At 41.2% G+C, this 26,751-nt stretch overlaps 1 protein-coding gene across 1 annotated transcript; it reads left to right on the forward strand.

Moving 5' to 3' along the window:
- Positions 1 to 552: 552 nt before the first annotated feature.
- On the forward strand, positions 553 to 26,751 carry ZMYM1 (zinc finger MYM-type containing 1; the record flags this gene model as incomplete). The annotated part of the gene is made up of 8 exons (XM_080690445.1): positions 553 to 720; positions 2,535 to 2,607; positions 4,480 to 4,729; positions 9,264 to 9,438; positions 17,979 to 18,132; positions 23,469 to 23,606; positions 23,699 to 23,736; positions 24,487 to 26,751. The coding sequence occupies exons 1-8, from the start codon at positions 625 to 627 to the stop codon at positions 26,749 to 26,751; spliced, it is 3,189 nt and encodes a 1,062-aa protein (XP_080546571.1). The 5' UTR covers positions 553 to 624.

Genomic DNA, 26,751 nt, shown 5'->3' on the forward strand with positions numbered 1-26,751 from the left:
AATGGGGTGTACACTTACAATCCCAGTACTTAAGAAGCTGAGACAGGAGGATTGCAAGTTCAAGAATATCCTCAACCACATAGCAAGACTCTCAGTAACCTAGAAGGACCCTGTTCCCAAAGAAAGTAAGAAGGGCTAATGTACTGGGTATAGTGGGACACGGGAGGCTGAGATAGGATTGCTGGTTCAAAGACAGTTTTAACAAATAGGCTCTCATTAACCTAACAAGACCCTATTTGAAAATAAAAATAGAGCTGGGAGTGGAGGGAAAATGCCCCTGGGTTCAATCCCCAGTACCACACACAAAAAAATAAATAAATAAAAATAGGCCCAATATTGGGAGGCTGAGACAGGAGGTTTTCAAGTTTGTTGCCAGGCTCAGCTACTTAGTGAGGCCCTCTGCAACTCAGTGAGCCCCTATTTCAAAATAAAAAATGGGGCTGGGGCTGAGGATGTGGCTTCCAGGTAGAATGTTCCTGGGTTCAATCCCTCCTACCACAAAAACAATAAAGGCACTAATTTAAAATCTGATTCTATCAATATTTTAGGAATCTGGAAACTGTTCCCCAGGAAAAAAAATGCTGTAGTTTAGAACTGGAGGATTCCTTTGCATCATATACTAAAATGAAAGAAAAACCTTTCAGTGGTGGATGTGACAAGGAAACAGCCCTACAGCTGAAGCGGCTGGATGAAATAAAGACAGAACCTGACAATGCTCAAGTAAACATTTTACCTTCTGTTCTTTTTCTGTGTGTGTGTGTGGGGGGGGGTGGTACTAAACATGGAATTCAGGGGTGCTCTAACACAAAGCTATATCCCCAGTCTTTTTCTTATTTGTTTTTCAGGGATTGAACTTAGGGTTTCCCACATGGTAGACAAGCTGTTTACCACCTAGCTGCACCCTCAGCCCCACTTGCTTTTTTTCAGTACTGGGAATGGAACCCAGGGACATTCTACCTCTAGGTGATGCCTCCAGCCCTATTTTTTAATTCTTTATTTTGAAAAAGGGTCTCACTGAGTTGCAAAGGGCCTCACTAGGTAGCTGAGACTGCCCGTGAACCACAACCCTCCTGTCTCCGCCTCCCAAATGCTGGGATTACAAGCATGCGTCACCACCCCCAGCTAGCCCTTATTTTACTCTGAAATAGGGTTTCACTAAGCTGCCCATGCTGGCCTTGAACTTGAGATCCTCCTGCCCCAGACTCCTAAATGTCTGGGATTATAGGCATGTGCCACTGCACCCAGCAAGAAAATTTAGTTTTATTTCTAATATTCTGTTGAAAAGTAACCTGAACCCTGATCAGTGGCAAGTACCTGTAGTGCAGTTGTTAGGAAGGCTGAGGCAGGAGGCTCTCTTGAGCCCAGGAATCTGAGGCCAGACAAGGCAACATAGCTTGAACTCATCTCTTTTTGTAGGTGTGAGCGGAGTAGAGGTGGGTACTGGGGATTGAACCCAGGGCCATTCCAGGCTAGAGCTATACCCCTCAGCTCTATCCTTACACAAAAAAAGGTAACTTGAAAGTCAGCCTCAGCAATCTAGTGAGATTATATTTCCCTGGGGGTATACCCCAGAGGTAGAAGGCTCCTGGGTTCCACCCCCAGTTAACTAACACACACACACACACTATTCTACCTAATCCTTACACAAAAAAAGGTAACCTGAAAGTCAGCCTCAGCAACTTATTGAGACCATGTGTCCCTGGGGGTATAGCCCAGAGGTTGAAAGCTTCTGGGTTCTACCCCCAGTAAAACACATGCATACATATAATCCCAGTACTTGGGAGGCTGAGACAGGAGGAATACAGGTTTGCCACCAGCCTCAGCTACTTAGTAAGGAACCCCCCCCACCCCTGCAATTTAGTGAGACCTTCTTTAAAAATAAAGAATAAGCTGACCATGGTGGCGCACGCTTATAATCTCAGCATTTGGGAGGCTGAGACAGGAGGATCCGGGTTCAAGGCCAGCCTCAACTACTTATGAGGCCTTTTTCAACTCAGTGAGACCTTGTTTCAAAATAAAGAATAAAAAATAGGGCAGGGGTTCCATCCCCAGTCACGCAATAAATTAATAAGTTAATAAATTAATTTTAAAGAGAATAAAAAATAGCACTTAGGTATGGTTCAGAGTGCCCCTGTTTTCAATTGCCAGTACGAGAGAGAGAGAGAGAGAGAGAGAGCGAGAGAGAGAGAGAGAGAGAGCGCGCGCGTGCGACTGAGACTCTGAGAGGATGTTTGCTTGCTTGTTCTTTCTTCATCTCTTTTCTGACTATAAAACCTACTGCCTCTGCTTAGCCACTGGAACCCCTGCTCTACCAGATGAAGTTCTGAACTTAAAAAGAGAGCCAATTAAATCTTTAGATCGATCAATTAGATCTTTAAACTGTTACAAGTTTATCCTTTGACACTACTGAGGGTACCAAAAGAGTACTTACTTATGGAGCTTCTTTCACTTCAGTTATATAATATATTGAACAGACATGAGAATAATTTGTCATTTTCTACCATTGTATTCATTATTTTTTAACTTTCTTTTAGGAATATTGTCAAGCCCAAAAACCCGAAGCTCAGGACAATGAACTGAAAATAAACACTCCATTTTCAGACAGTGGTAATAGAATTATTAAGTTTATTGCATTTATTCTGACCAATAGGATTCTTTTGTAAATTGCCTTTGATTCAGTTCTAGCTAGAAGACATGATTTAAAAAAATGTTTTTTCCTGCGGTACCCAGAATGGAACCCAGCAATTTTCTACCTCTGAGTTACAGTCCCAACCCTATTTTTTATTCTTTATCTAGAAACAAGGTCTCATAGCTTGGCATGGTGGCTCACACTTGTAATCCAAACATTCGGGAGGGCCTGTTTCAAAAAATATAAAGACTATGATGGGTGTGGTGGCGCACGCTTGTAATCCCCGCGCTTGGGAGGCGGAGACAGGAGGATCGCACAGATTCTTAGTCAGCCGCGCTGGCTTAAGAGACCCTGTTTCCAAATAAATAGAAAATGTAAAATAGGTCTGGGAGTGTAGCCTGGAGGTAGAAGGGCTTCCAGGAACCCCAGTACCACCAAGGAGAAAAAAAAGAAAGACTAAAAAAATAGGATGGGGGGTGTAGCTCAGAGGTAGAATGCATCTGGGTGCCATCCCCAGTGGCCACAAGGAAGGAAGGAAGGGAGGGAGGGAGGGAGGGAGGGGAGGAAGGAAGGAAAGAAAGAAAGAAAAAAGAAAGAGAAAGAAAGAGAAACAAGAGTCTCCCTGAGTTGTGAAGGGCCTCACTAAGTAGTTGAGGATGTCCATGAACCACGATCCTCCTGTCTCAGCCTCCCAAATGCTGGGATTACAAGCGTGTACCACCACACTAGCTTCATGATATTTTACTTGAAAAGGAAAGTTGAAATCTTAAATTGAAAATTGAATAAATATTCAAAAAGATGTAATGGCCTAATTTTCCTGGATAATTCCAGGCATCCTATTAGTTTACCAAAAAATTGAGAAAATTACAATTTTGGCTATAAAGAATACCAAATAATTAAGCCAGGCATAGTGGCACAGGTTTATAATCCCCACACTTGGGAGGGTGAGACAGGAGGATCACACAGGTTTGAAGCCAACCTCAGCTACTTAGTGAGGCTCTCGGCAACATAGTGAGACCCTGTTTCCAAATAAAATATAAAATAGGTCTGGGAGTATAGGCCAGAGGTAGAAAGCCTCTGGGTTCCACCCCAGTGACACCAAAAATTAAATAAATAAATAAATAAATAAATGCTAAGCTGAAAATCTATAAATAAGTAAATAAATAAATAAATAAATAAATAAATAAATAAGCCATGCAGGGTGGCACACACTTGTAATCCCAGAACTTGGGAGGCTGAGACAGGAGGATTGCAGGTTTCAGGACAGCCACAGAGATTAGTGAGACTTTCATCAACCTAATGAGGCCCTGTTTCAAAATAAGAATAAAAATAGGGATGGGAGTGTAACTCAAAGGTAGAATGCCCCTAAGTTCATCCCCAGAACCACAAAAAATAATAATAATAATAATATTAATGACAATAATATAAAAAGAGCTAGGAGTATAGCTTGGTGGTAGAATGCTCCTGGAAACAATCATTAGTACCAAAAATAAATGAATAAATTAAAAAATGGTTTTAGCTGGGCGTGGTGGCGCACACTTGTAATCCCAGCATTCAGGAGGCTGAGACCAGAGGGTGTGGTTCGCGGACAACCTCAGCTACTTAGTGAGGCCCTCTGCAACTTAGTGAGACCCTGTTTCAAAATAAAGAATAAAAAGTAGGGCAGGGGGGTGTAGCTCAGAGGTCAAATGCCCCTGGGTTCTATTCCCAGACCCGCAGGGGGAAAAAAGGTAAATATAAAAATGGTTTTGAATATTGCATTGTTGAGGGTGGGTAAAAGTAAAATCAAGGAAAGTGAAAGAATGCATACTTAAGTCAATGAAAATACTAATTGTCTTTTTTTTTTATAGCTTCACAGGTGACTACTGCCATTCAGCCTTCAGTGGCATCGTCTGGCATGAGTAAAATGTTTCCTTCAGTTCCAGCCACAGCTATTCGTGTTTCCTGTTCCTGTTGTAAGAAAGTCCTTCAGGAGGGGCAAACTGCTTATCTGAGGAAAGGATCCACTGAGCTTTTCTGCTCCACCCCATGCATTACTGAGTACACTTTATCTGCCAATTCACCAGCTCCTGCCAGAAGAATTTGCTCAAACTGCTCAAAGTATATAATTTTAAATTTTACTTTTTATTCCTGTACATAGATTTCGGCCAGAGTCTTGGTTGTAAATTCTGTATTTTCACTTTTTCTGAAGATGTGTCATCTTGATTTAGTGAAAAGAAGCTGTTTCTGCTTTCAGTTCTTCTAACAGATTGTTGAGAAGTAGGTTTTTTTGTTGAGAGATATGCGGAAATTAACATATGCGGAATTCTGTTTCTTTCCCATCTTCAGTACTACCACTTCTAAAACTCATTCTCCCGTTCTTTTCATTTGGGATTCTGTGTAAGTGGCATATTGGTATGCCCCGTCTGTCCTATCAGCTAACTGTATAGGGAATAAACTACTAAGGACTGTCATGTAGCTATTGTGCAACTTCTAAGATGTAGAATATAATGTTCCTTGTCATGTTAAGTGGAACTGCTTAATTCTTTGAAGACTTGAATATTGCATTGTTGAGGGTGGGTAAAAGTAAAGTCAAGGAAAGTGAAAGAATGAAAATGCTAATTTTCTTCCCTTTTTTTTTTTTTTTTTATATATGAGGTAAACTTCCAAAGATTTCTGTGGGGTGGGATTGGATCAGCCAGTGACATTTTGGCTTTGGGAATCCTAAAGTAGTATAATTCTAGATTGTACACAATTATTAAATATTTATGCCAAGTTCCAAATGTTCTTGTTTCCGAACAAGAAAATTCATAGACCACCAGATTTGCTTCAATGTCTTTGAATCAGATTCCCATAATTTGAATCTTGCTTTTCTCATTTGCATTTCGCTACTTAAGTAAAATATGACCCCTGAAGTGAAGTGTGGTGGCACATACTTGTAATCCCAGGACTTAGGAGACTGAGAAAGGAGGATTGCAAGTTTGAGGACAGCCCTAGCAACGTAGCAAGACTCCCAACCTAGCAAGCTCCTGGGTTCAATTCCTAGTAGTAATAATAATAGTAATAATAATAACTTTAAGCAGCTATATCAGTACCACCTGAGAATTTGTCAGATGTACAGGTTCTCAGATCTCAGACCTACTAAATCAGAATTACATTTACTGCCGTGGGATTCGTATGCATTATAAAGTTTGAGAAGGATTGAGGACTTTTTTGCTTCTTGGTATTCTCATCTGTTTGTTTAATGTACATGAGAATTATGAGCATTAAATAATGTATTTAAGTAATTAGAGCAATATCAGCATGGAATAAGAATTCGGTGAATATTAACTCTCACTGTGATTCCCCTTAACAAACACACAGACCATGTTTATTAAGCTCCTTGTTTGGTTGCTGCTTCCGGTGTTTTCTGTTACTTCCAGTCTTCTTCCCTGGAATTCCACTTACCTTTATCTTCTGCTTTTTCAACCTTCAGTGTTATGCTATGTCCTTTTTCTTTTTGCTGTGGGCTGTGTGCCACTCTCTTTAGCCTCCTTTCTCTCTCTACAGAATCATAAAACTGGAAGGGACCTTATACACCCTCCAATCCAACCCTTTTCTTTTGGTTTTGAGGAAGCTGAGACGTTAAGGTGTCGTGTTGCTCTTTGGAGTATGCGCACTACATTTCAGCAGCAGCTTCACTCATGTCACAGGTTGAAAGAGGCTGGAGCAGGAAAGACTTAGTGTGTAAGTTGTTCCTAAGACATAGAAGTTCAGTATGAGCAAAAAGGTGAATTTTACATTCCCTAAAATATTTTATTTATTAAAAATTATAGGTTGAAGCTGGGCATGACGGCACACACCTGGAATCTCAATACTTGGGCGGCTGAGACAGGAAGATCTGGGATCATGGCCAGCTTCAGCTACTCAGTGAGGCCCTCTGAGTGAACAACTTAGGGAGACCCTGGTTCAAAATAAAGGATAAAAAATAGGGCAGGGAGCCGGGCGTGGTGGCGCACGCTTGTAATCCCAGCATTTGGGAGGCTGAGACTGGAGGATTGCGGTTCACGGACAGCCTCAGCTACTTAGTGAGGCCCTCTGCAACTAAGTGAAGCCCTGTTTCAAAATAAAGAATAAAAAATAAGGCAGGGGGTGTAGCTCGGAGGTCAAATGCCCCTGGGTTCTATCCCCAGACCCACAAAAAAAAAAAAAAAAAACATTGGGCTGGGGTGTAGTTTGGAGGAAAAATGTCCCTGCGATCCTGTCTTGGCCTCCCAAGCACTGGGATTACAAGTGTGTACCACCATGCCTGGTTACTAGTACATTTTGGTGCTGCATCCTTCATTTGCGCTAAGGCTCAGGCCGTTGTTTGTTTGTTTGTTTGGTGGTACTGGGGGTGGGACCCAGGAGCTTTTCTACCTCCGGGCTATACTCCCAGAACTATTTTTTTGCTGAGCCTCACTAAGTAACTGAGGCTGGCTTCAAACCTGTGCCTTCAAATCCTCCAGTCTCAGCCTCCCAAGCGCAGGGATTACAAGTGTGCACCACCACGCCCGGGAGGCTCAGGCAGTTTTACCCATCATTGCCATTTTTCTTTTCCCAGTTCATTTACATGAAATTTATGTAACAAAAGGGCATTTTATTGGCATTTAAGTACATGAGCAATGCTGGACAACTACCACCTTATTTCAAAACATTTGTATCACTCCAAAGTAAAATAATGTATTAAGCAGTTTTTCACCATTCTCCTCTTCCCATCGCCCCTGACAATCACCTGTCTTCATTCCTTCTACAGGTCTATGTGTTCTAAATATTTCCTATCAATGGAATCATATTACATTTGACTTTTTATATATATTTTTTCATTTATTTTGCGGGTCTGCGGATGGAACCCAGAGGCATTTGACCTCTGAGTTACACCCCCTGCCCAATTTTTTATTCTTTATTTTGTTTTTTGTTTTGTTTTTGTGGTACTGAGGGTGGAACCCAGAGGCTTTCTACCTCCGGGCTATACTCCCAGACCTATTTTTGGAAACAGAGTCTCACTAAGTTACTGAGAGCCTCACTGTCTCAGCCTCCCAAGTGCAGGGGTTACGAGCGTGCGCCACCACGCCCAGCTTTTATTCTTTATTTTGAAACAGGGTCTCACTGAGTTGCGGAGGGCCTCACTAAGTAGCTGAGGCTGTCCGCGAACCGTGATCCTCCCATCTCAGCCTTCCAAAAGCTGGGATTACAAGTGTGCGCCACCACGCCTGGCTTACATTTGACTTTTTATATCTGGCTTCTTTTCCTTAGCATAATGTTTTATTTATTTATTTATTTATTTATTTATTTATTTATTTTCATTTTTGGTGATACTGGGGATGGAACCAGAGGCTTTCTACCTCCGGGCTATACCCCCAGACCTTTTTTATATTTTATTTGGAAACAGGGTCTCACTAAGTTGCTGAGAGCCTCACTAAGTAGCTGAGGCTGGCTTCGAACCTGTGGGATCCTCCTGTCTCAGCCTCCCAAGCGCTGGGATTACATGTATGCGCCACCATGCCCAGCTATAATGTTTTAAAGATACATACTTGTTAATACTTCATTCTTTTATAGCTGAGTCAATATTTTACTACAAGTATTTATGACAGCTCATCTATCTCTTCATTCCCTGGTAAACATTTGTTTCCATCTTTCAGCCATTGTCATAGTCCTGTTATGAGCCTGCATGAATGTATACTTCTTTGAGTACCTGTTTTCCATTCTTTTTCATGTATACTTAGGAGTAGAATTGCTGTTGCCTTTGTACCATCAATTGAAATGTCAACACAGAGAAAAAGCAAATAATATTAATATTATTATGAAAGTAGTTTTGATCTTATAAGTGCCCTGAAAGTGTCTGGCAGACTGCCCTCTCCTCAGGGATTTACAGCCCATTCTTTGAGATATTCTATCACATAGATTGCACAGTTGTTCTAGAATAAAGTGACTTCTCATCATCACCCTTGTCACCAGCACTAATATGGGTTAGGTCGTCCTCAAAACTGTGGGTTACCCTTCTACCTCCAGGCTACACTCCCAGACCTATTTTTTTACATTTTATTTGGAAACCGGGTCTCTTAAGCCAGCAAACTGGCTTCGAACCTGTGCGATCGATCCTCCTGTCTCTACCTTCCAAGTGCAGGGATTACAAGCGTGTGCCACCACGCCCAGCATGTCAGATGTGTTTTATAATTCCTGTTATAGATGAAGAAACTAATATTTATAGAGTATAATTGACTTACCCAGGATTGGTTAATATAAATGATAAAACTGAAGCCGGGCATGGTGGCACACGCTTGTAATCCCCGCACTTGGGAGGCTGAGACAGGAGGATCGCACAGGTTCAAAGCCAGCCTCAGCTACTTAGTGAGACCCTGTTTCCAAATAAATTATAAAATAGGTCTGGGAGTATAGTCCGAAGGTAGAATAGCCCTTGGTTTCCACCTCTAGTACCACAAAAAAAAAAAAGAAAGAAAAAGAAAAATGATAGAACTAGATACCAAATTCAGGTTTTCTCATTTCAAGAGTGATATTCTTCCTGCCATTTCAATCCTTCAGGTAAATGAAACCCAAGGAGGGAGTTGTTTAGTTTATGAAGAGCAAGTCTAATGGTGGCAAAAGTGTTGATAGTGTCCTTGTAATTTATTTTTAGGGACATTTTAAATCAGAAGGATATGATCAGTGTCCAGTTGGAAGATAATACTACTAGCAAAAATTTTTGCAGCCAATTTTGTCTTTCATCATATGAAGAAAGAAGGAAACCTTTTGTTACCATATGTACTAATAGCATCTTAACCAAGTGTAGTATGTGTCAGAAGACGGCTGTTGTAAGTTGTAATCTTTTTTTTTTTTAAGTAGTTAGAGGGTTTCTGATGATTCTGCTTAAATGTTGGGGTTTTACTAAATCAGTGTGTGTGTGTGTGTGTGTGTGTGTGTGTGTGTGTGTGTGTGTGTGTGTGCAGTTTTGGGGATTAAACTCCAGGGCTTTCTGCCTCTGAGCTACACGCCCAGCAGTATGTTTTATTTTATTTTTATTTTTATTTTTATTTTTTTGGTGGTACAGGGTTCCTGGAAGCCCTTCTGCCTTCGTGCTACACTCCCAGACCTATTTTTTATACATTTTTATTTTTGGAAACAGGGTCTCTTAAGCCAGCGAGACTGGCTTTGAACCTACGCCATCCTCCTGTCTCTGCCTCCCAAGTGCGGGGATTACAAGCGTGCGCCACCATGCCCGGTCTATGTTTTATTTTTGAAACAGAATCTCACTGAAATGCCAAGGGCTTCTCTAAATTGCTGAGGCTAGCCATGAACCTGCAATCCTCCAGTTGCAGCCTCCCTAGTACTGAGATTAGAGGGATACTACTATGCCCGGCTTTAACTCTTTTTTTCCTGGTGATGGGGTATAGGGAATAGAACGCAGTAGCATTCAACCTGTAAGCTACACCCCCAGCCCCAACCCTTTTTGATTTCTGGTTTGAAAACAGGGTTTTGTTAGGTTGCTGAGTGTCTATGTTGCTGAGCTTGTCCTCAAACCTGCAGTCCTCCCATCTCAGCTTTCCACACACTCAAATTACGAGTGGGCACCACCACACACAATACACTTTTATTTAAATCCTAGATTCGAGCCAAGCATGGTGGCACAAGCCTATAATCCAGTACTTGGGAGGCTGAGAAAGGAGGATCACAGGTCCACCGCTAGCCCAGCAACTTAGTGTGGCTCCTTGCTGCTTAAACCCTGTTTCAAAATTAAAGAGTAAAATAGGGTCAGGGGTGTAAGTTGGAGGTAGAATTCCCCTGGGTCACATCCCTAGTGCCACCAAAAAAAAAAAAAAAAAAATCTAGATTCAGTATGAAGTAAAATACCAGAAAGTAAAACATAGTCTTTGCAGTAATCACTGCTTTTTAAAATTGTCACTCTGCTAACAACTTCATCATGAACTTTTGGGAGATCTGTGAAACTTATTGGTTTTGGTGCTGGGGATTGAACCCAGGGTCATTCTACTTCTGAGCTATACCTCAGCCCTTTTTAGTTTTTATTTTGAAACAGGATCTCACTAAGTTACTGAGGCTGGCCTCCAAACTGCAGTCTTCCAGTCTCAGTTTCCCAGCTTAGTCTGTTTCACATACAGCAGACTAAAGGACAATCTCATTACTCTATTAGTTCAAAGAATATTGCAATATATAAGCAGTTATGAAGATCTGGGGTGTGTGTGTGTGTGTGTGTGTGTGTGTGTGTGTGTGTGTGTGTGTGTGTATCTGTTGCTAGGGATTGAACTCAACCTACCTTTAAGCTACACCCGGAGCCTTATTTTATTTTTTATTTATTTTATTTTATTTATTTATTTTGTTTGCAGATCTGGGGATGGAACCCAGGGGCATTTGACCTCCGAGCTACACCCCTGCCCTATTTTTTATTCTTTATTTTGAAACCAGGTGTCACTGAGTTGCAGAGGGCCTCACTAAGTAGCTGAGGCTGTCCGCGAACCACGATTCTCTAGTCTCAGCCTTGCTGGGATTACAGGCCTGGGCCACCACACAAGGCTCTTATTTTATTTTTTATTTGGAAACAATCTTGCTAAATTACTAAGAGCCTGTTTTTGAGTTACTGAAATTGGCTTTGAACTTGTGATCCTCCTGTCTCAGCTTTTCAAGTACTAGTATTATAGGCATGTGCTACCACACCCAGTCTTACCCCCAACATCCTTTTTCTTTTCGTGTGTGTGTGTGTGTGTGTGTGTGTGTGTGTGTGTGTGTGTGTGTGTTTTACTAAAGATTGAGCCCAGGGGCATTCTACCTCTGAACTACACCTGTAGCTCTTTCTTTTTTTTTTTTCTTTTTCTTTTTTATACTGGGAATGGAACCCAAGGGCATTCTCCTTCCAAGCTACATTGCCAGACCTATTTTATTCTTTTATTTTGAAGTGGTCTCACTAAGTTGAGGAGGCTGGTCTGTAACCTGTGATTCTTCTGTCCCAGCCTCCCAAGTACTGAGATTACAAGTATGCGACACCACACCTAGCTACCCCCAGCCCTATTTTATATTTTATTTTGAAACAGGGTCTTACTAAGTTGTGGAGCCTGGCCAAAAACCTGCAATTCTTTCTCAGCTTCCAAAATACTGGATTATAAGCATCTACCACACCCAGCTCTTATTTTTATTTTGAAACAAGTTCTCACTAGGTTGATGAGAGTCTCATTACTTGCTGAGATTTTCTTCAAACCTGTGATCCTCCTGTCTCGGTCTCCCAAGTAATGAGATTACCAGCTTGTGCCACCATACTTGGCTTTAATGTTTCTTTTTCTTTTTCTTTTTTACTTTTTATTTTTTCACAGAACTGGAATGGAACCCAGGAAATTGAACCTGGGTGAGATCCTGTTTCAAAATAAAGAATAAAAAAACAGGGCTGGGGGTGTAGCTCAAGAGAAGTATGCCCCTGGGTTCCATCCTCAGTACCACAAAACAAAACAAAGCATTGTATGTCAATAAAAACTAAGTAAACCTATTAGCCATTTTGTTAGTGAATATACTTAGAATAGGAAAATATATATTTATATATATATACATATATATGAATCTAGGCCAGGAGTAGTGGTACACACTTGTAATCCCAGCATTCGGGAGGCTGAGACCAGAGCATAGCCGTTCGTGGACAGCCTTAGCTACTTAGCAAGGTCTTTCACAATTCAGAGAGACCCTGTTTCAAAAAAACTCTAAAATATAGGGCTGGGGGTATAACTTGTTACAATGTCCCTGGGTTTCATCCCCAGTACCACAAAAATAAATAAATAAAAATAAAAAATATAAGGCCGGGCGTGGTGGCGCACGCTTGTAATCCCCGCACTTGGGAGGCAGAGACAGGAGGATCGCGCAGGTTCGAAGCCAGCCGCGCGCGCTGGCTTAGGAGACCCTGTTTCCAAATATAAAATGTAAAAATAGGTCTGGGAGTGTAGCCCAGAGGTAGAAGGGCTTCCAGGAACCCCAGTACCACCAAATAAATAAATAAATAAATAAATAAATAAATAAATAATATAAAAATTATATATATTATCTAATATATACACACATAACACATTACCTAATATATATACACATAACATAATATATATACACAATCTAAAAATTAGTTGGCCCTTTTTTTTTTTTGTACTGAAGATTGAACTCATGGGCATTCTACCTCCAAGCTACACCCATAGTCCTATTTTATTTTGTTTGGAAATAAGAGTCTTGCTAAATTACTGAAAGCCAAAGTTATTGAAACTGCCCTTAAACCTGTAATCCTCCTGTCTCAGCATTCCAAGGGCTTGGTGGCTTTTGGTGGTATGGAGATTATGCCCCGGGGCATTCTACCTCTGAGCTACAACCAGCCCTATTTATTTATTTATTTATTTATTTATTCATTTATTCATTCATTTATTTACTTATACGATACTGGGGGTGGAAACGGGCATTCTACCTCCGAGCTACACCCTCAGTCTTATTTTTTAGTCTGAGTTGCAAAGAGCCTCCCTAAGTAGCTGAGGCTGTCCACAAACCGAGATCCTCTCCAGTCTCTGCCTCCCGAATGCTGGGATTACAAGTGTGCACCACCACGCCCAGCTGTTTTTCATTTTTTATTTGTTTTGTTTTGTTTTGTTTGCAATAGTGGGGGGTGGAACCCAGGTGTATTCTGAGCTACACCCAGCCCCATTTTTTATTCTTTTCTTTGGTGGTACTGGGCATGGAACCCTTCTCCAGGCTATACTCCCAGACCTATATTATATTTTTATTTGGAAACAGGGTCTCTTAAACCAGCAAGGCAGGCTTCGAACCTTCACGATCCTCCTGTCTCTGCCTCCCAAGTGTGTGGGAGGGTGTTTATAAGCGTGCGCCACCACGCCCAGCCTTTCTTCTTTATTTTAAAACAGGGTCTCACTGAGTTGCAAAGGGCCTCACTAAATAGCTGAGGCTATCTTTGAACTATGATCCTCCTGTTACAGCCTCCCAAATCATGGGATTACAAACACCCGCTTCTTTTTACTTTTTGAAACAGGGTTTCACTGAGTTGTGAAGGGCATCGCTAAATAACTGAGGCTGTTTGCAAACCACAATACCCTGTCTCCACCTCCCAAAAGCTGGGATTAACAAGTGTGCACCACCACGCCCAGCTTAATTTTTATTTTGAAACAGTCTCTGATAACCCATTACTTGCTAAGGCTATCCCCCAACCCTCAGTCCTTTTCAAATCTGTCTCAGCCTAGCCTGTTTTGTTTGGTTTTGGGGTTTTTTTTGTTTTTTGTTTGTTTGTTTTGGTGCTGGAGATTGAACCCAGAGGCATTCTACCTACAAGTTATTTCCCCAGCCCAATTTTATTTCTTATTGAAACCAGTCTCACTAAGTTGCAGAGGGCCTTGCTAAGATATCAAACCTTGTGAACCTCCTGTTTCACCCTCCCAAGTAAAGGGATTACAAGTGTGTGTCACCATGCCCGGTGGCCTGTTATTTTTATTTTATTTTTTAGATTTTTAGAGATTCATTGCCTTTTTTTATTTGTTTTGTAGTGCTGGAGATTGAACCCAGGGACATTTTACCTCTGAGCTACATCCCCAGCCCAATTTTTTATTCTTTCTTTTGAAACAGGGTCTCAGTATCTGAGGCTGTCTGCAAATCCAGATCTTCCAGTCTCAGCCTCCCAAGTAGTGAGATTATAAGCGTGTGTCACCGCTCATGGCATTGGCTGTATCTTTTTTATTTCCATTTTTCTTTTTTTTCTTTCTTTTTTCTTCATGATTGAACCAGGGGCACTGTACTTTTGAGCTATATCCGCAGCTCTTTTTTTTTCTCCTCAATACTGGGAATGAAACATAGTAGCATACCTCCAAGCTATACCCTCAGCCCTTTTTTTAATTATTTATTTTGAAACAGGGTCTCACTGAGTTGCAAAAGGACTCACTAAGTAGTAGCTGAGGCTGACCTCGAACTGTGATCCTCCTGTTTCCGCCTCCTGAATGCTGGGATTACAAGTGTGCACCACCACACCCGGCTCCCCGGCTCTTTTTATTTTTTATTTTGAGATCATGTCTTGCCCAGGTTAGCTTCTAAATTAAGATCCTTCTACCTTAGCCTCCCGAGTAGCCAAGCCGGCAATCAGGTGTTTAGGGTTTTATGAGTTTTCTTGGTGGTTTGGTTTGTTGTGGTATGGGGATTGAGCCCCGGGACATTCTACCTCCAAGGTATACCCTCAGCTCGCTGTTTTTTTGTTTTTGATTTTTGAAACAGGGTCTCACTAGGTTGAAGAGAGTCTCACCACTAGCTAAGGCTGTCCTCGAACCTGCAATCCTCCTGTTTTAGCCTCCCATGTACTGGGATTACAAGTGTGTGCCAACATACTTGGCTTTGTTGTTTGTTTTCTTTTCTCTCTCTCTCTTTTTTTTTGTGGTCCTGGGGGTGGAACCCATGGGCTTTCCTACCTCCGGGCTATACTCCCAGACCTATTTTATACTTTATTTGGAAACAGGGTCTCACTAAGTTGCTGAGAGCCTCACTAAGTAGCTGAGGCTGGCTTCGAACCTGTGCGATCCTCCTGTCTCAGCCTCCCAAGCGCGGGGATTACAAGCGTGTGCCCCCATGCCCGGCTTGTATTTTATTTTGAAACAGAGTCTTACTGTACTGTTGAGCCTGTCTCTGAACCTACAGCCTCCTGTCTTAACCACCTAAGTACTGGGATTAGAGGCTTGCGCCATCGTGTCCATCTTGGCCATATCTTTGTGTGTGTGTGGTTTTTTTTTTTTTTTTTTTTTTTTTTTTTGGTAGTACTAGGGTTCCTGGAAGCCCTTCTACCTCCGGGCTACACTCCCAGACCTATTTTATATTTTTATTTGGAAACAGGGTCTCCTAAGCCAGTGCGTGCAGCTGGCTTCGAACCTGCATGATCCTCCTGTCTCTGCCTCCCAAGCGCAGGGATTACAGCGTGTGCCACCACACCTGGCCTTTTTTTCTTGACAGTTGCTGAAGATTTAAAGAAGTTTATTAGAAAGATAGAAATACAGAGAATAGAAATACAGCTCCATACCAAACTGGCACGAAGGGGTGACTTGAAATGAATATACCCCATATCTTTTTAATATTATGTATACGAAATATTTTCCCTCATGAATAACAGACTAGCAAATTTATAAATCACACCACTATCATTGCTTAATATTAAATATTGGTGAATTGTTAATAATTTGTCAAAATAGAAATTCTACTGGTGGAGCAGAAGTTACTCTGAGGCAATGGAGGCAGCAGTGGCAGAAGGATGGACAAGTTCAGAGACAAAAGATGATGACAGTGGGGACCGTGATCAGAGGAAAACACGCTTGGACACAGTGGCACACACTTGTAATCCCAGCCAATTGAGAAGTTAAGGCAGGAGAATTGCAAGTTTGAGATTATTCTGAACAACTTAGTAAAACCTTGTCTCAAAACTAAAAAAAAAATATTTAAGGGCTGGGGGCCAAGCATGATGGCACACACATTTGTAATTCCAGTATTGAGGAAGCTGAGACAGGAAGATCGCAGGTTCTTGGCCAGCCTCAGCAACTTAGGGAAGTCATCTACAATTTAGTGAGACCCTATTTTCAAATAAGAAATAAAATCAGGCTGGGTGTAGCTTGGAGGTAGAATTCCCCTAGATTCAATCCCCAGTGCCACACACACACACAAAAAAAAAAACAATTAAATTGAAAAATAAAGTAAAATAAGCTGGACGTGGTGGTGCACACTTGTTTCAGCATTAGGGAGGCTGAGACAGGACAATCGTGATTCACGGACAGCCTCAGCTACTTAGTGAGGCCCTCTGCAACTCAGTGAGACCAGGTTTCAAAATAAAGAATAAAAAATAGAGCTGGGGTTGGAGCTTGGAGGTAGAATACACCTGGGTTCCATCTCTAGTATCAAAAAAAGAAAGTAAAAGCCAGGCCTGATTGCTCACACTTGTAATCCCAGCATTTGGGAGGCTGAGACTGAAAGATTGTGGTTAGCGGACAGCCTTAGCTACTTAGAGAGGCCCTCCTCAACTTAGACCCTGTTTCAAAATAAAGAAAAAAAAATAGGGCAGGGGGTATAGCATGGAGGTCGAATTCCCCTGGGTTCCATCTCTAAACCTGCAAAAGAAAGAAAGAAAGAGAGAGAGAAAGAGATAGATAGATAGATAGATAGATAGATAGATAGATAGATAGATAGATATGGGGGGGAGGAAGGAAGGAAGGAAGGAAAGTAAAAAAGGCTGAGGATATACCTGAGTGGCAGAGCACTTGCTTAGCATGGATGAGTCCCTGAGGACAATCTCCAGTAAAACAACACTAGAGAGGGGGAAGAGAGAGGGAGGAAGGAAGAAAAGGGCAGAAAACCAGAAGAAAGAGTGGAGTGAGGAAGAGCCAGAGGAAGGCTGGGCCTCCCAAAGCTCTTTTTCCAAACCTCTGGAAATCACAGTTGAGTATACCATGACCTTCTCTCTCTCTGGATGGCACTGTCATTGAAGCTGGCATCATCAGAGTCTTGTTCTGTTGGCATGCTAGTTGAAAGATCCTTACGTCCTGAACAAGAGGAATTTGAAGAAGCGTCTATGTTTTAGAACAAGATGCTAGCCGGGCGCAGTGGCACATGCCTATAATCCCAGCACTTGAGAGGTTAAGACAGGAGGCTCTCATGTTCTAGGACACTGCATGGTTATTTGAGCAGACACTGCTTCAAAATATAAAAAGAAAGTACGGCTATGGTATAACTCAGAGGTAAAACATTCCTGGGTTTAATCTCCAGTACCAAGAAAAAAGTAATAAAATTAAAAATTTTTAGAATTATCTGCTTTTTTTTTAATGTTGTTTTGCCAATATTATGATCTTTGGCAGAAAGGAAGCTCTTCACGTTTTCACTTGTCTTTGGAGTTCTGTTCTCTGGTTGCCATCGTTGTTGAGTGAAGGAATGGGCGGTTCGCTTCAGTTTACCCTTCTCTGCTCATGCACTGCTCTTTGAATCACTATGCTCCATCCTTCCTGCTTGAATGCTGCTTTCTTACAGTATGGTTATAGTTTTACTATGAAGGTAACCTAGAAATACAGTTATTCTCCTGCTATATCATAATATACATATTTAAGGCCAGGCGTGGTGGCGCACGCTTGTAATCCCCGCGCTTGGGAGGTGGAGACAGGAGGATCGCGCAGGTATTTATCAGTTTTCTTCATTTCAGTCATTGCAATCTATATATAGTCTTTTTTTCTGGTTTTAAGAAAATAACATTTTTGCCATTATTTGTAATATTTCAACTAAAAGTGGTTGTGGGTATGCTTTTGTTCATTAATAATGTGGGTCATATGCAAAGGATGTGAATATGATTTTAATCTCTAAACAGAAACCAGCCAAAACACTTACCTCTTTTCCTTGTAAATCATTGAAGCCATCCGATGAAATGATTGAGATTACTAATGACTTGGGGAAGACAGAGATTTTCTGCTCTATGAGTTGTTTTTCTGCATATAATAAAGCTAAAATGGAACCGTCTACAGGTAATATTTTTAGCCACTTCATAGTTTTACTATTAACGAATAGAACTATATTTTGCTTTTCATTCAGAACTTTGATTCACTTCCAAATTAAACTGACTAAAGTATCAAAGTAATCATAAACTTGTTGCAAAGGACTGTTCTCCAGTGTTTTGTTTTGTTTTTTGGTACTAGGGATGGAACCCAGGGGCATTCTATCTTCGAGATACACCTCCATCCCTATTTTTTATTCTTTATTTTGAAACAGGGTCTCACTGAGTTGCAAAGAGCCTCACTAAGTATCTGAGGCTGTGAACCATGATCCTCCTGTCTCAGCCTCCTGAATCTGGGATTATATGTGTGCGTCACCACGCCTAGCTCTCTGGTGTTTCTTATGTAAAAGGAAGTCAGTGCAGATTAGTGGCAGAGCACTTGCCTTACATGTACAAGGTTCTGGATTCAATTCCTAACACTGAATGAATAAATAAAGAAAGGACACCTACTGCATCAGTGAATTAATTTTTTTCTTTGTTGTATGCGTATAGTACTATGGATGGAACCTTGGGACCTTCTACCTCTGGGGTATATCCCCAGAGTGTATTTTTGTTGTTGTTTTTATTTTGTTTTGTTTTGTTTGCGGGTCTGGGGATGGAGCCCCAGGAGCATTCGATCTCCAAGCTACACCCCCTACCCTGTTTTTTTATTCTTTATTTTGAAACAGGGTCTCACTAAGTTGTGGAGGGCCTCATTAAGTAGCTGAGGCTGGCCGTGAACTGTGATCCTCCGGTCAGGTCTCAGCCTCCTGAATGCTGGGATTACAAGTGTATGCCACCATGCCCAGCCGAGACCTCTTCTATATTTTACTTGGAAACAGGGTCTCACTAAGTTGCTGAGACTGGTTTCCAACTTGCAATCCTCCTATCTCAGCCTGCCAAGTATTGGGATTACAGGCATGCACCATCATACATGGCAGTGACTTAACATTTATTTGTAAGCATTGTTGTGTTAGCTGGGCATGGTGGTGCATGCTCATAGGCCCAGTACTTGAGAGGCTGAGACAGAAGTATCATAGGTGTGAGACCACCTTGAGCAACATAGTGAAACCCTGTTTCAAAACAAAACAAAAAAAAGGGCCTAAGAGTATAGTATGAAAATTCCAGCCAGGCGTGGTGGTACACGCTTGTAATCCCAGCATTCGGGAGGCTGAGACAGGAGGATTGCGGTTCTCAGACAGCCTTAGCTACTTAGTGAGGCCCTCCTCAACTTAGTAAGACCCTGTTTCAAAAATAAAGGATAAAAAAGGGCAGGGGGTGTAGCTCAGAGGTCAAATGCCTCTGGGTTCCAGACCTGCAAAAAAAAACCCTCAAGATTGTTGTGTTGGGTTGATACAGGCTCTCTTCATTTCTAGATTAATTAGATCCTTTAGTAATTGAACATGTGTATTTACATTAGGATATGTGTATACTACTGCACAACTTGGTTCATAGGAGTTCCTCAGTCAATATTGAGTTTATTCAATACATTTATGACAGGAATGATTCTACTAAAATAAAGAGAGTTGTGCTCAGCTCTGCTTTGTAAAAGCAAGGTCTTTAGATACATTTTTCACATAAAGCATAGGTAGTTGGATTTTTATTTGTATTTATTTATTTATTTATTTATTTATTTATTGTGGGACTGGAATTGGGACACAGGGGCTTTTCTACCTCCGGGCTATACTCCCAGACCTATTTTATACTTTATTTGGAAACAGGGTCTCACTAAGTAGCTGGGGCTGGCTTCGAACCTCTACAATCCTCTTGTCTCAGCCTCCCCAGTGCTGGGATTACAAGTGTGTGCCACCACGCCCAGCCCTTGGAAATGTTTTAAGATCAGTAATAGAGGGCAAGGGATATGACTCAGTGGTAGAGCACTGCCTCACCTGTGGAAGGCCCTAGTCAATCCCCAGCACCACAGAGATTCAATAATAGTAAAGCACGGTTATCTGGGTGTGGTTGTATACATCTGTAATCCCAATACTTTTTAGGCTGAAACAGGAGTATCACAGGTTCAAAGCCAGCCTCTGCAATTTAGCAACACTGTTCAGCAACCTGGCAAGACCCTGTTTCAAAACAAAACAATTTTCCGGGCATGGTAGTACACGCTTGTAATCCCAGCATTCAAGAGGCTGAGACCAGAGGATCACGGTTCGAGAACAGCCTCAGCTATTTAGTGAGGTGAAGACTCAGTGAGACCGTTTCAAAAATTTAAAAAAAAAAAAAAAACACTAAAAAAAAAATATGGCTGGAGGTGTAACTCAGTACAGTGACCCTGGGTTCTATCCCCAGTACCAAAAAAAAAATTTTTTTTATTTTTTAATAAAAAAGGGCTAGGGGTGTTTTTCAGAGGTAGAATATCCCTGGGTTCAATCCCGAGTACCACCAAAAATAAAGGGAAGGACAGCACAATTAACCCAAGGCAGATTAAGTTTTTGTTGTTGTTGTTGTTTGTTTGTTTTGTTTTGTTGGTGGCACTCGGGGTAGAACCCAGAGGTTTTCTATTTCCAGGCTATACTCCCAGACCTATTTTATATTTTATTTGGAAACAGGGTCTCACTAAGTTGCTGAGAGCCTCACTAAGTAGCTGAGGCTGGCTTTGAACCTATGCGAACCTCTTGTCTCAGCCTCCCAAACGTAGGGATTACAAGCGTGTGCCACCACGCCTGGCCAAATTAAGATTTTTATCAAAGAACCTTCTATAGCTGGGTGTGATGGCTGAAACAGGTGGATTGCAGGTTAAAGGTCTGTCTCAGCAACTTAGTGTTTCAAAATTTAAAAAAAATAGGGTTAGGAGTGTACCTCAGAGGTAGAATACCTCTGGGTTTAATCCCTAGTACACACACACACACACACACACACACACACACACACACACACACACACACAAGCCTTATATAGAACTAATGTTGCTATTTACAAAAACAACCAATGAGTGATGTTCCTGAAATTTGCGTATCTACCAACTGGCTTATTACAGAATTCTGCAATACTTATGTGGATACCAGTCTATATCGATGTTGAAGTTTATGAATCCTGGGGAAACTGAATATTAAAACTCACTCACAGCCGGGCGTGGTGGCGCACGCTTGTAATCCCAGCATTCGGGAGGCTGAGACCTGGAGGATCGCGGTTCGCGGACAGCCTCAGCTACTTAGTGAGGCCCTCTGCAACTCAGTGAGACCCAGTTTCAAAATAATAAAAAATTGGGCAGGGGGTGTAGCTCTAGCTCGGAGGTCAAATGCCTCTCGGTTCCATCCCCAGACCCGCAAATAAAAAAAAACTCACTCACAGCCAGGTGTGGTGGTACACACTTATAATCCCAGCATTTGGGAGGCTGAGACAGGAGGATCACGGTTCACGGTTAGCCTTAGTTATTTAGTGAGGTTCTTTGCAACTCAGTGAGACCCTGTTTCAAAATAAAAAATAGGGCTGGGAGTGTAGTTCAGAGGTAGAATGCCCTTGGGTTCCATCCCCAGTACCACAAAAAAGAAAATAAACTCACTCAGAATCCAGGAATGGTGGCGCACACTTGTAATCTCAATAATTGGGAGGCTGAAAAGGAGGGTCCAGGTTCAAGACCAGCCTCACTGGGGGTACTGGGGATGGAACCCAGAGGCATTCTTCCTCCAAGCTATACTTCAGCTTTTTTTTTTTTTTTTTTTCCAGGTTTGGGGATGGAACGCCAAGGGCATTAGATATCTGAGCTACACCCCCTGCCCTATTTTTTATTCTTTATTTTGAAACCAAGTCTCACACTGAGTTGCAGAGGGCTTCTCCTAAATAGCTGCGTCTGGCTGCAAACCTGCTGTCCTCTTCAGCCTCCCAAGTATTGGGATTACAAGCATGTGCCACCATGCCCAGTTGAGACCCTGTTTCAAAATGAATAAAAAATAAGGCTGGGGTATAGCTTGAGGGTAGAATACCCCTGGGTCCAAACCCCAGCACTGCAAAAGAAAAAAAAAAAGGGGGGGTGGGGGGAGGTATTCCAAGTCCAGAAGTGATGGCACACACCTTTAATCCCAGTATTGGGAGGTTGAGATAGGAGGATCGCAAGATTGAGAATAGCCTCAGCAAGTAGTGAGACTCTGGTTCACAAGTAGCAAGACCCTGGTTCAAAATAAAAAATAGGGTTGGGGAGGGTTGCCTCAGGTAGAATGCCCCTAGGTTCATTCCCCTAGTACCACTAAAAATTAAAAAGTTACTCTAAGAGCTGGGCATGATGGCGCATGCTTGTAATCCCCACGTTTGGGAGGCTGAGACAGGAGGATCTCACAGGTTCGAAGCCAGCCTCAGCTACTTAGTGAGGCTCTCAGCAACTTAGTGAGACCCTGTTTCCAAATAAAGTAAAAAATAGGTCTTGGAGTATAATCTGGAAGTAGAAAAGCCCCTGGGTTCTACCCTCAGTACCACAGGGGGAAAAAAAAGTTACTCTTAATTTTCAGAAATGCCAGCCATGCATGATGGCACATGCTTATAATTCCTACATTTGGGAGGCTGAAACAGGAGGATCATGGTTTGCAGACAGCCTTGGTTACTTAGTGAGGCCCTTTGCAACTCAGTGAGACCCTGTTTCAAAATAAAGAATAAAAAAAGCCAGGCGTGGTGGCGCACGCTTGTAATCCCAGCACTTGGGAGGCTAAGACAGAAGGATCACACAAGTTCGAATCCAGCCTCAGCTACTTAGTGAGGCTCTCAGCAACTTAGTGAGACCCTTTTTCCAAATAAAATATAAAATAGGTCTGGGATTATAGCCTAGAGGTAGAAATCCCCTGGGCTCCATCCCCAGTACCACACACACACACAAAAAAAGAATAAAACATAGGGCTGGGGGTGTAGCTCAGAGGTAGAATGCTCCTACTTCCATCCCCAGTACTAGGAGGGAAAAATGCCTTAAGATGTATTAGATATATGCACTGTTCGTGAAATACTTGTTTTGTGGTCTGAGAGTCAAACCCTGGGCCCCACGGATGCTGGGCAAGCACTCTGTTACTAAGCTATGCTGTCAGCTCTATTAAGTAATGTGTTTTTTTATTTGTTTTCTTCCTTGCTTTTTTTGCAGTACTGGGTATGGAACCCAGGGGCATTCTACCTCCAAGCTGCTCCTTCCTGCCCTGTTTTTTTTTTTTTTTGAAACAGGCTCTCCCTGAGTTGTAAAGGGCCTCACTAGGTAGCTGAGTCTGTCTGCAAACCACGATCCTCCTGTCTCAACCTCCCAAATGCTGGGATTACAAACTTATGCCACCATGCCCAGCTTAAAGAATGTTTTCTGATTCGACTGAACCTGCCTGTTTTATAAGAAGTCTTTTTGTTTACTTTTATCAGTTAGTATTTCCATGGTGAACAATGCTTCAGTGGAATGTATTTCTCCAAAGAAAGATTCGATTCCTGTGATAAGCAATATTGTGTCGTTGGCAGGTACTCATGTTGCCTTGCCCATCATGGACCCTGATCTCTTACAAGGTACTGGTTGATGCTAAGACATTGTATATAAACACTGTTTTGTCATACTTGAGGAATCTGTCTATATGTTAAATGTATGTTCTAATTAACAGGTGCAGTTTCTTCAGTAACAACAAATATCATTACAGATGTAAGTTTTATCCTATTTTTTTTTACTATCTTTCATAAGTAGTTTTTATATACATAATTATATATGTGCATATATGTATATATGCCTAAATATAAATATTAGTCATCATTTTTCTCTCTGGGTTTTTAAAAATATGTATAAACTATTCTAGTCATCTGAGCAATAAAAGTTATTTTTATTACAATCACAATTATGAATAATCATTAATATTCCTCCCAGAGGTGCTTATGCTATGAATTACTCATTTTACTGTGTTATTTAAGTCGATGTGTTTCTAGGCCAGGCATGGTGGTACATGCCTGCAATCCCTGTACTTGGAAGGTTGAGACAGAAGGACCACAGGCTCAAGGACAGCTTTAACAAGTAGTGAGACTCGTGTCAACCTTCCAAGACCATTTCCAATTAAGATACAAAATCAGGCTGGGGCCAGGCATGGTGGCACACGCTTGTAATCCCAGCGCTTGGGAGACTGAGGCAGCAGGATTGCACAGGTTCAAAGCCAGCCTCAGCTACTTAGTGAGACCCTGTATAATAAAATAGGTATGGGAGTATAGCCCAGAGGTAGAAAAGCCCCTGGGTTCCACCCCTTGTACCATTAAAAAAAAAAAAAAAATTAGGCTAGGGGTGTAGCTCGGAGATAGAATGCCTCTGGGTTCAATCCCAGTAACACACACACACACACACACACACACACACACACACACACACCTTTTATTTGAAAATTGTTTTAAAAAACTTATTTTTGCCCAGAGTTCACCCAGCAAATCGAGGAGTGTGGAACACCAACCAAGCCTTCCTCCATCGTCTTCAGTGCCCAGTCAGCACACATGTGATGCCGGTGTAGAAGTACAAACGTCCAGCCAGGAGCCTGCATGCAGTGGGAAACCTGTGAAAGTACATGATGGGCTGTGCCACTCAAAGTGTACACCCAGAGGACAAACAGTAACCGGCAAGTCACCGCGGAGCAGAAAATCTTGGCATTCAGATTCTCAGTATTTGGACGATAGTATTAAAAAAGAAGTGACATTCTGTTATTCATGCCAATTGTTCTACCAAAAAAATTTCAGCTATAGAGGAGAGTCGTTGGCAACTCAAGGAACTTCTAATTGGAAAAGAACTCTAGAGAAATTCAGAAAGCATGAAAAAAGTGAAATACATTTGAAGTCACTGCAGTTTTGGAAGAAATACCAGTTTGGTAATGAAGCTGTCAGTGATAATTTATCTATTCATTCAAAACAGATTGAGGGAAATAAGAAGTACCTAAAACTTATAATTGAAAATATTTTATTTCTTGGAAAGCAGTGTTTACCCTTAAGAGGAAATGACCAGTCTGTTTCAACTGTGAATAAAGGCAATTTTTTGGAATTATTAGAAATCAGAGCAAAAGATAAAGGAGAAGAAATGTTTCGACTTATGAGTTCACAGGTTGACTTCTATAATAGCACGCAAATTCAAAGTGATATTATTGAAATAATAAAGAATGAAATGTTGCAGGATATTGTGAGTGAGATCAATGCCTCCTCAGCTTTCTCAATAATATGTGATGAGGTAACTGACAGTGCTAAGAAAGAGAAGCTGTCAGTTTGTGTAAGATATCCACAGAGAATATCAAAGGTTATCTTAATTAAAGAAAGATTCTTGGGTTTTGTTGATACTGAAGAGATGGCTGGAACTCACTTACATAGGTGTATCAAAACATATCTGCAGCAAATTGGAGTTGATTTTAATAACATATGTGGCCAGGCCTACGATAGTACCACTAATTTGAAGGTAAAATTTAACAAAATTGCAGCCGAGTTCAAAAAAGAAGAGCCAAGAGCTTTATATATACATTGTTATGCACATTTTTTGGACTTAGCAGTAATTAGGTTTTGTAAAGAAGTAAAAGAACTTCGAGGTGCTCTAAACACTCTCAGTTCTTTATTCAACACTATTCATATGTCTGGGGAAATGTTGGCACATTTTCAAAGCATTTGTAAGCTAAGTCAAAACAAAACATGCAACAAACATATATCACAGTCCTGTTGGGTAGTCCATGATCATGCATTGTTATCTGTGATTGACCACCTTCCAGAGATTATTGAAACATTGGAACTTGCATCAAGGGATTCTTTAAACAAATATTTGGCTGATGACTTGAGTGATTTATTGACACTGATTTCCAAATTTGAATTTATCTTTTGTTTGAAATTTCTTTATCGAGTGTTAAGTGTTACAGAAATTCTTTCCAAAGAGCTTCAGCGTGAAACTATAGACATCTTCTCTTTGTCTTCAAAAATAGAAGCAATTGTGGAATGTTTATCATCCGAAAGAAACGATATATTTTTCAAAACTATCTGGGATGGAGCAGAGGAAATATGTAAAAAGATAACAATTAAAGGTTTTGAAGTTGAAAAGCCTACTCTTCACAAAAGAAGAAAAATTCTGGGCAATTCAGATAGTTCGTTTTTTCCTACTTCGACAGAAGAACAATATAAAATTAATATTTATTATCAAGGATTAGATACTGTATTACAAAATTTAAAATTATGTTTTTCAGATTTTGATTATTACAAAATGAAGCAAATTTCAGAACTATTACTTAAATGGAATGAACCATTAAATGAAGCCACAGCCAGACATATTCAAGAATTTTTTAAACTTGATGCAGACATTATCCCTGAACTCAGATTTTATCGGCACTATGCAAAGCTCAACTTCGTCACGGATGATAATTCCATCAGCTTCCTCACTCTTGCCCACTTGTTTATCCAGCATGGTCTTCTCAGCAGTATTCCTTGCATCTCAAAGCTGTTATATATTGCTTTGTCGTGGCCAGTCACTTCAGCAAGTCCCGAAAACTCATTTTCTACACTGTCTCGTCTTAAAACATACTTACTTCATGCCATGGAACAAGAGAAGCTTAGCGGCCTGGCCCTGATGGCTGTTGAGCAGGAATTGGTGAATACACTGATGGAGCCTGAAAGACTCAATGCAATTGTTGAAAAATTCATCAGTCAAATGAAAGAAATATAG

This window comes from Muscardinus avellanarius (assembly GCF_963383645.1).
Source record: "Muscardinus avellanarius genome assembly, chromosome: 3".
Lineage (NCBI taxonomy): Eukaryota > Metazoa > Chordata > Mammalia > Rodentia > Gliridae > Muscardinus > Muscardinus avellanarius.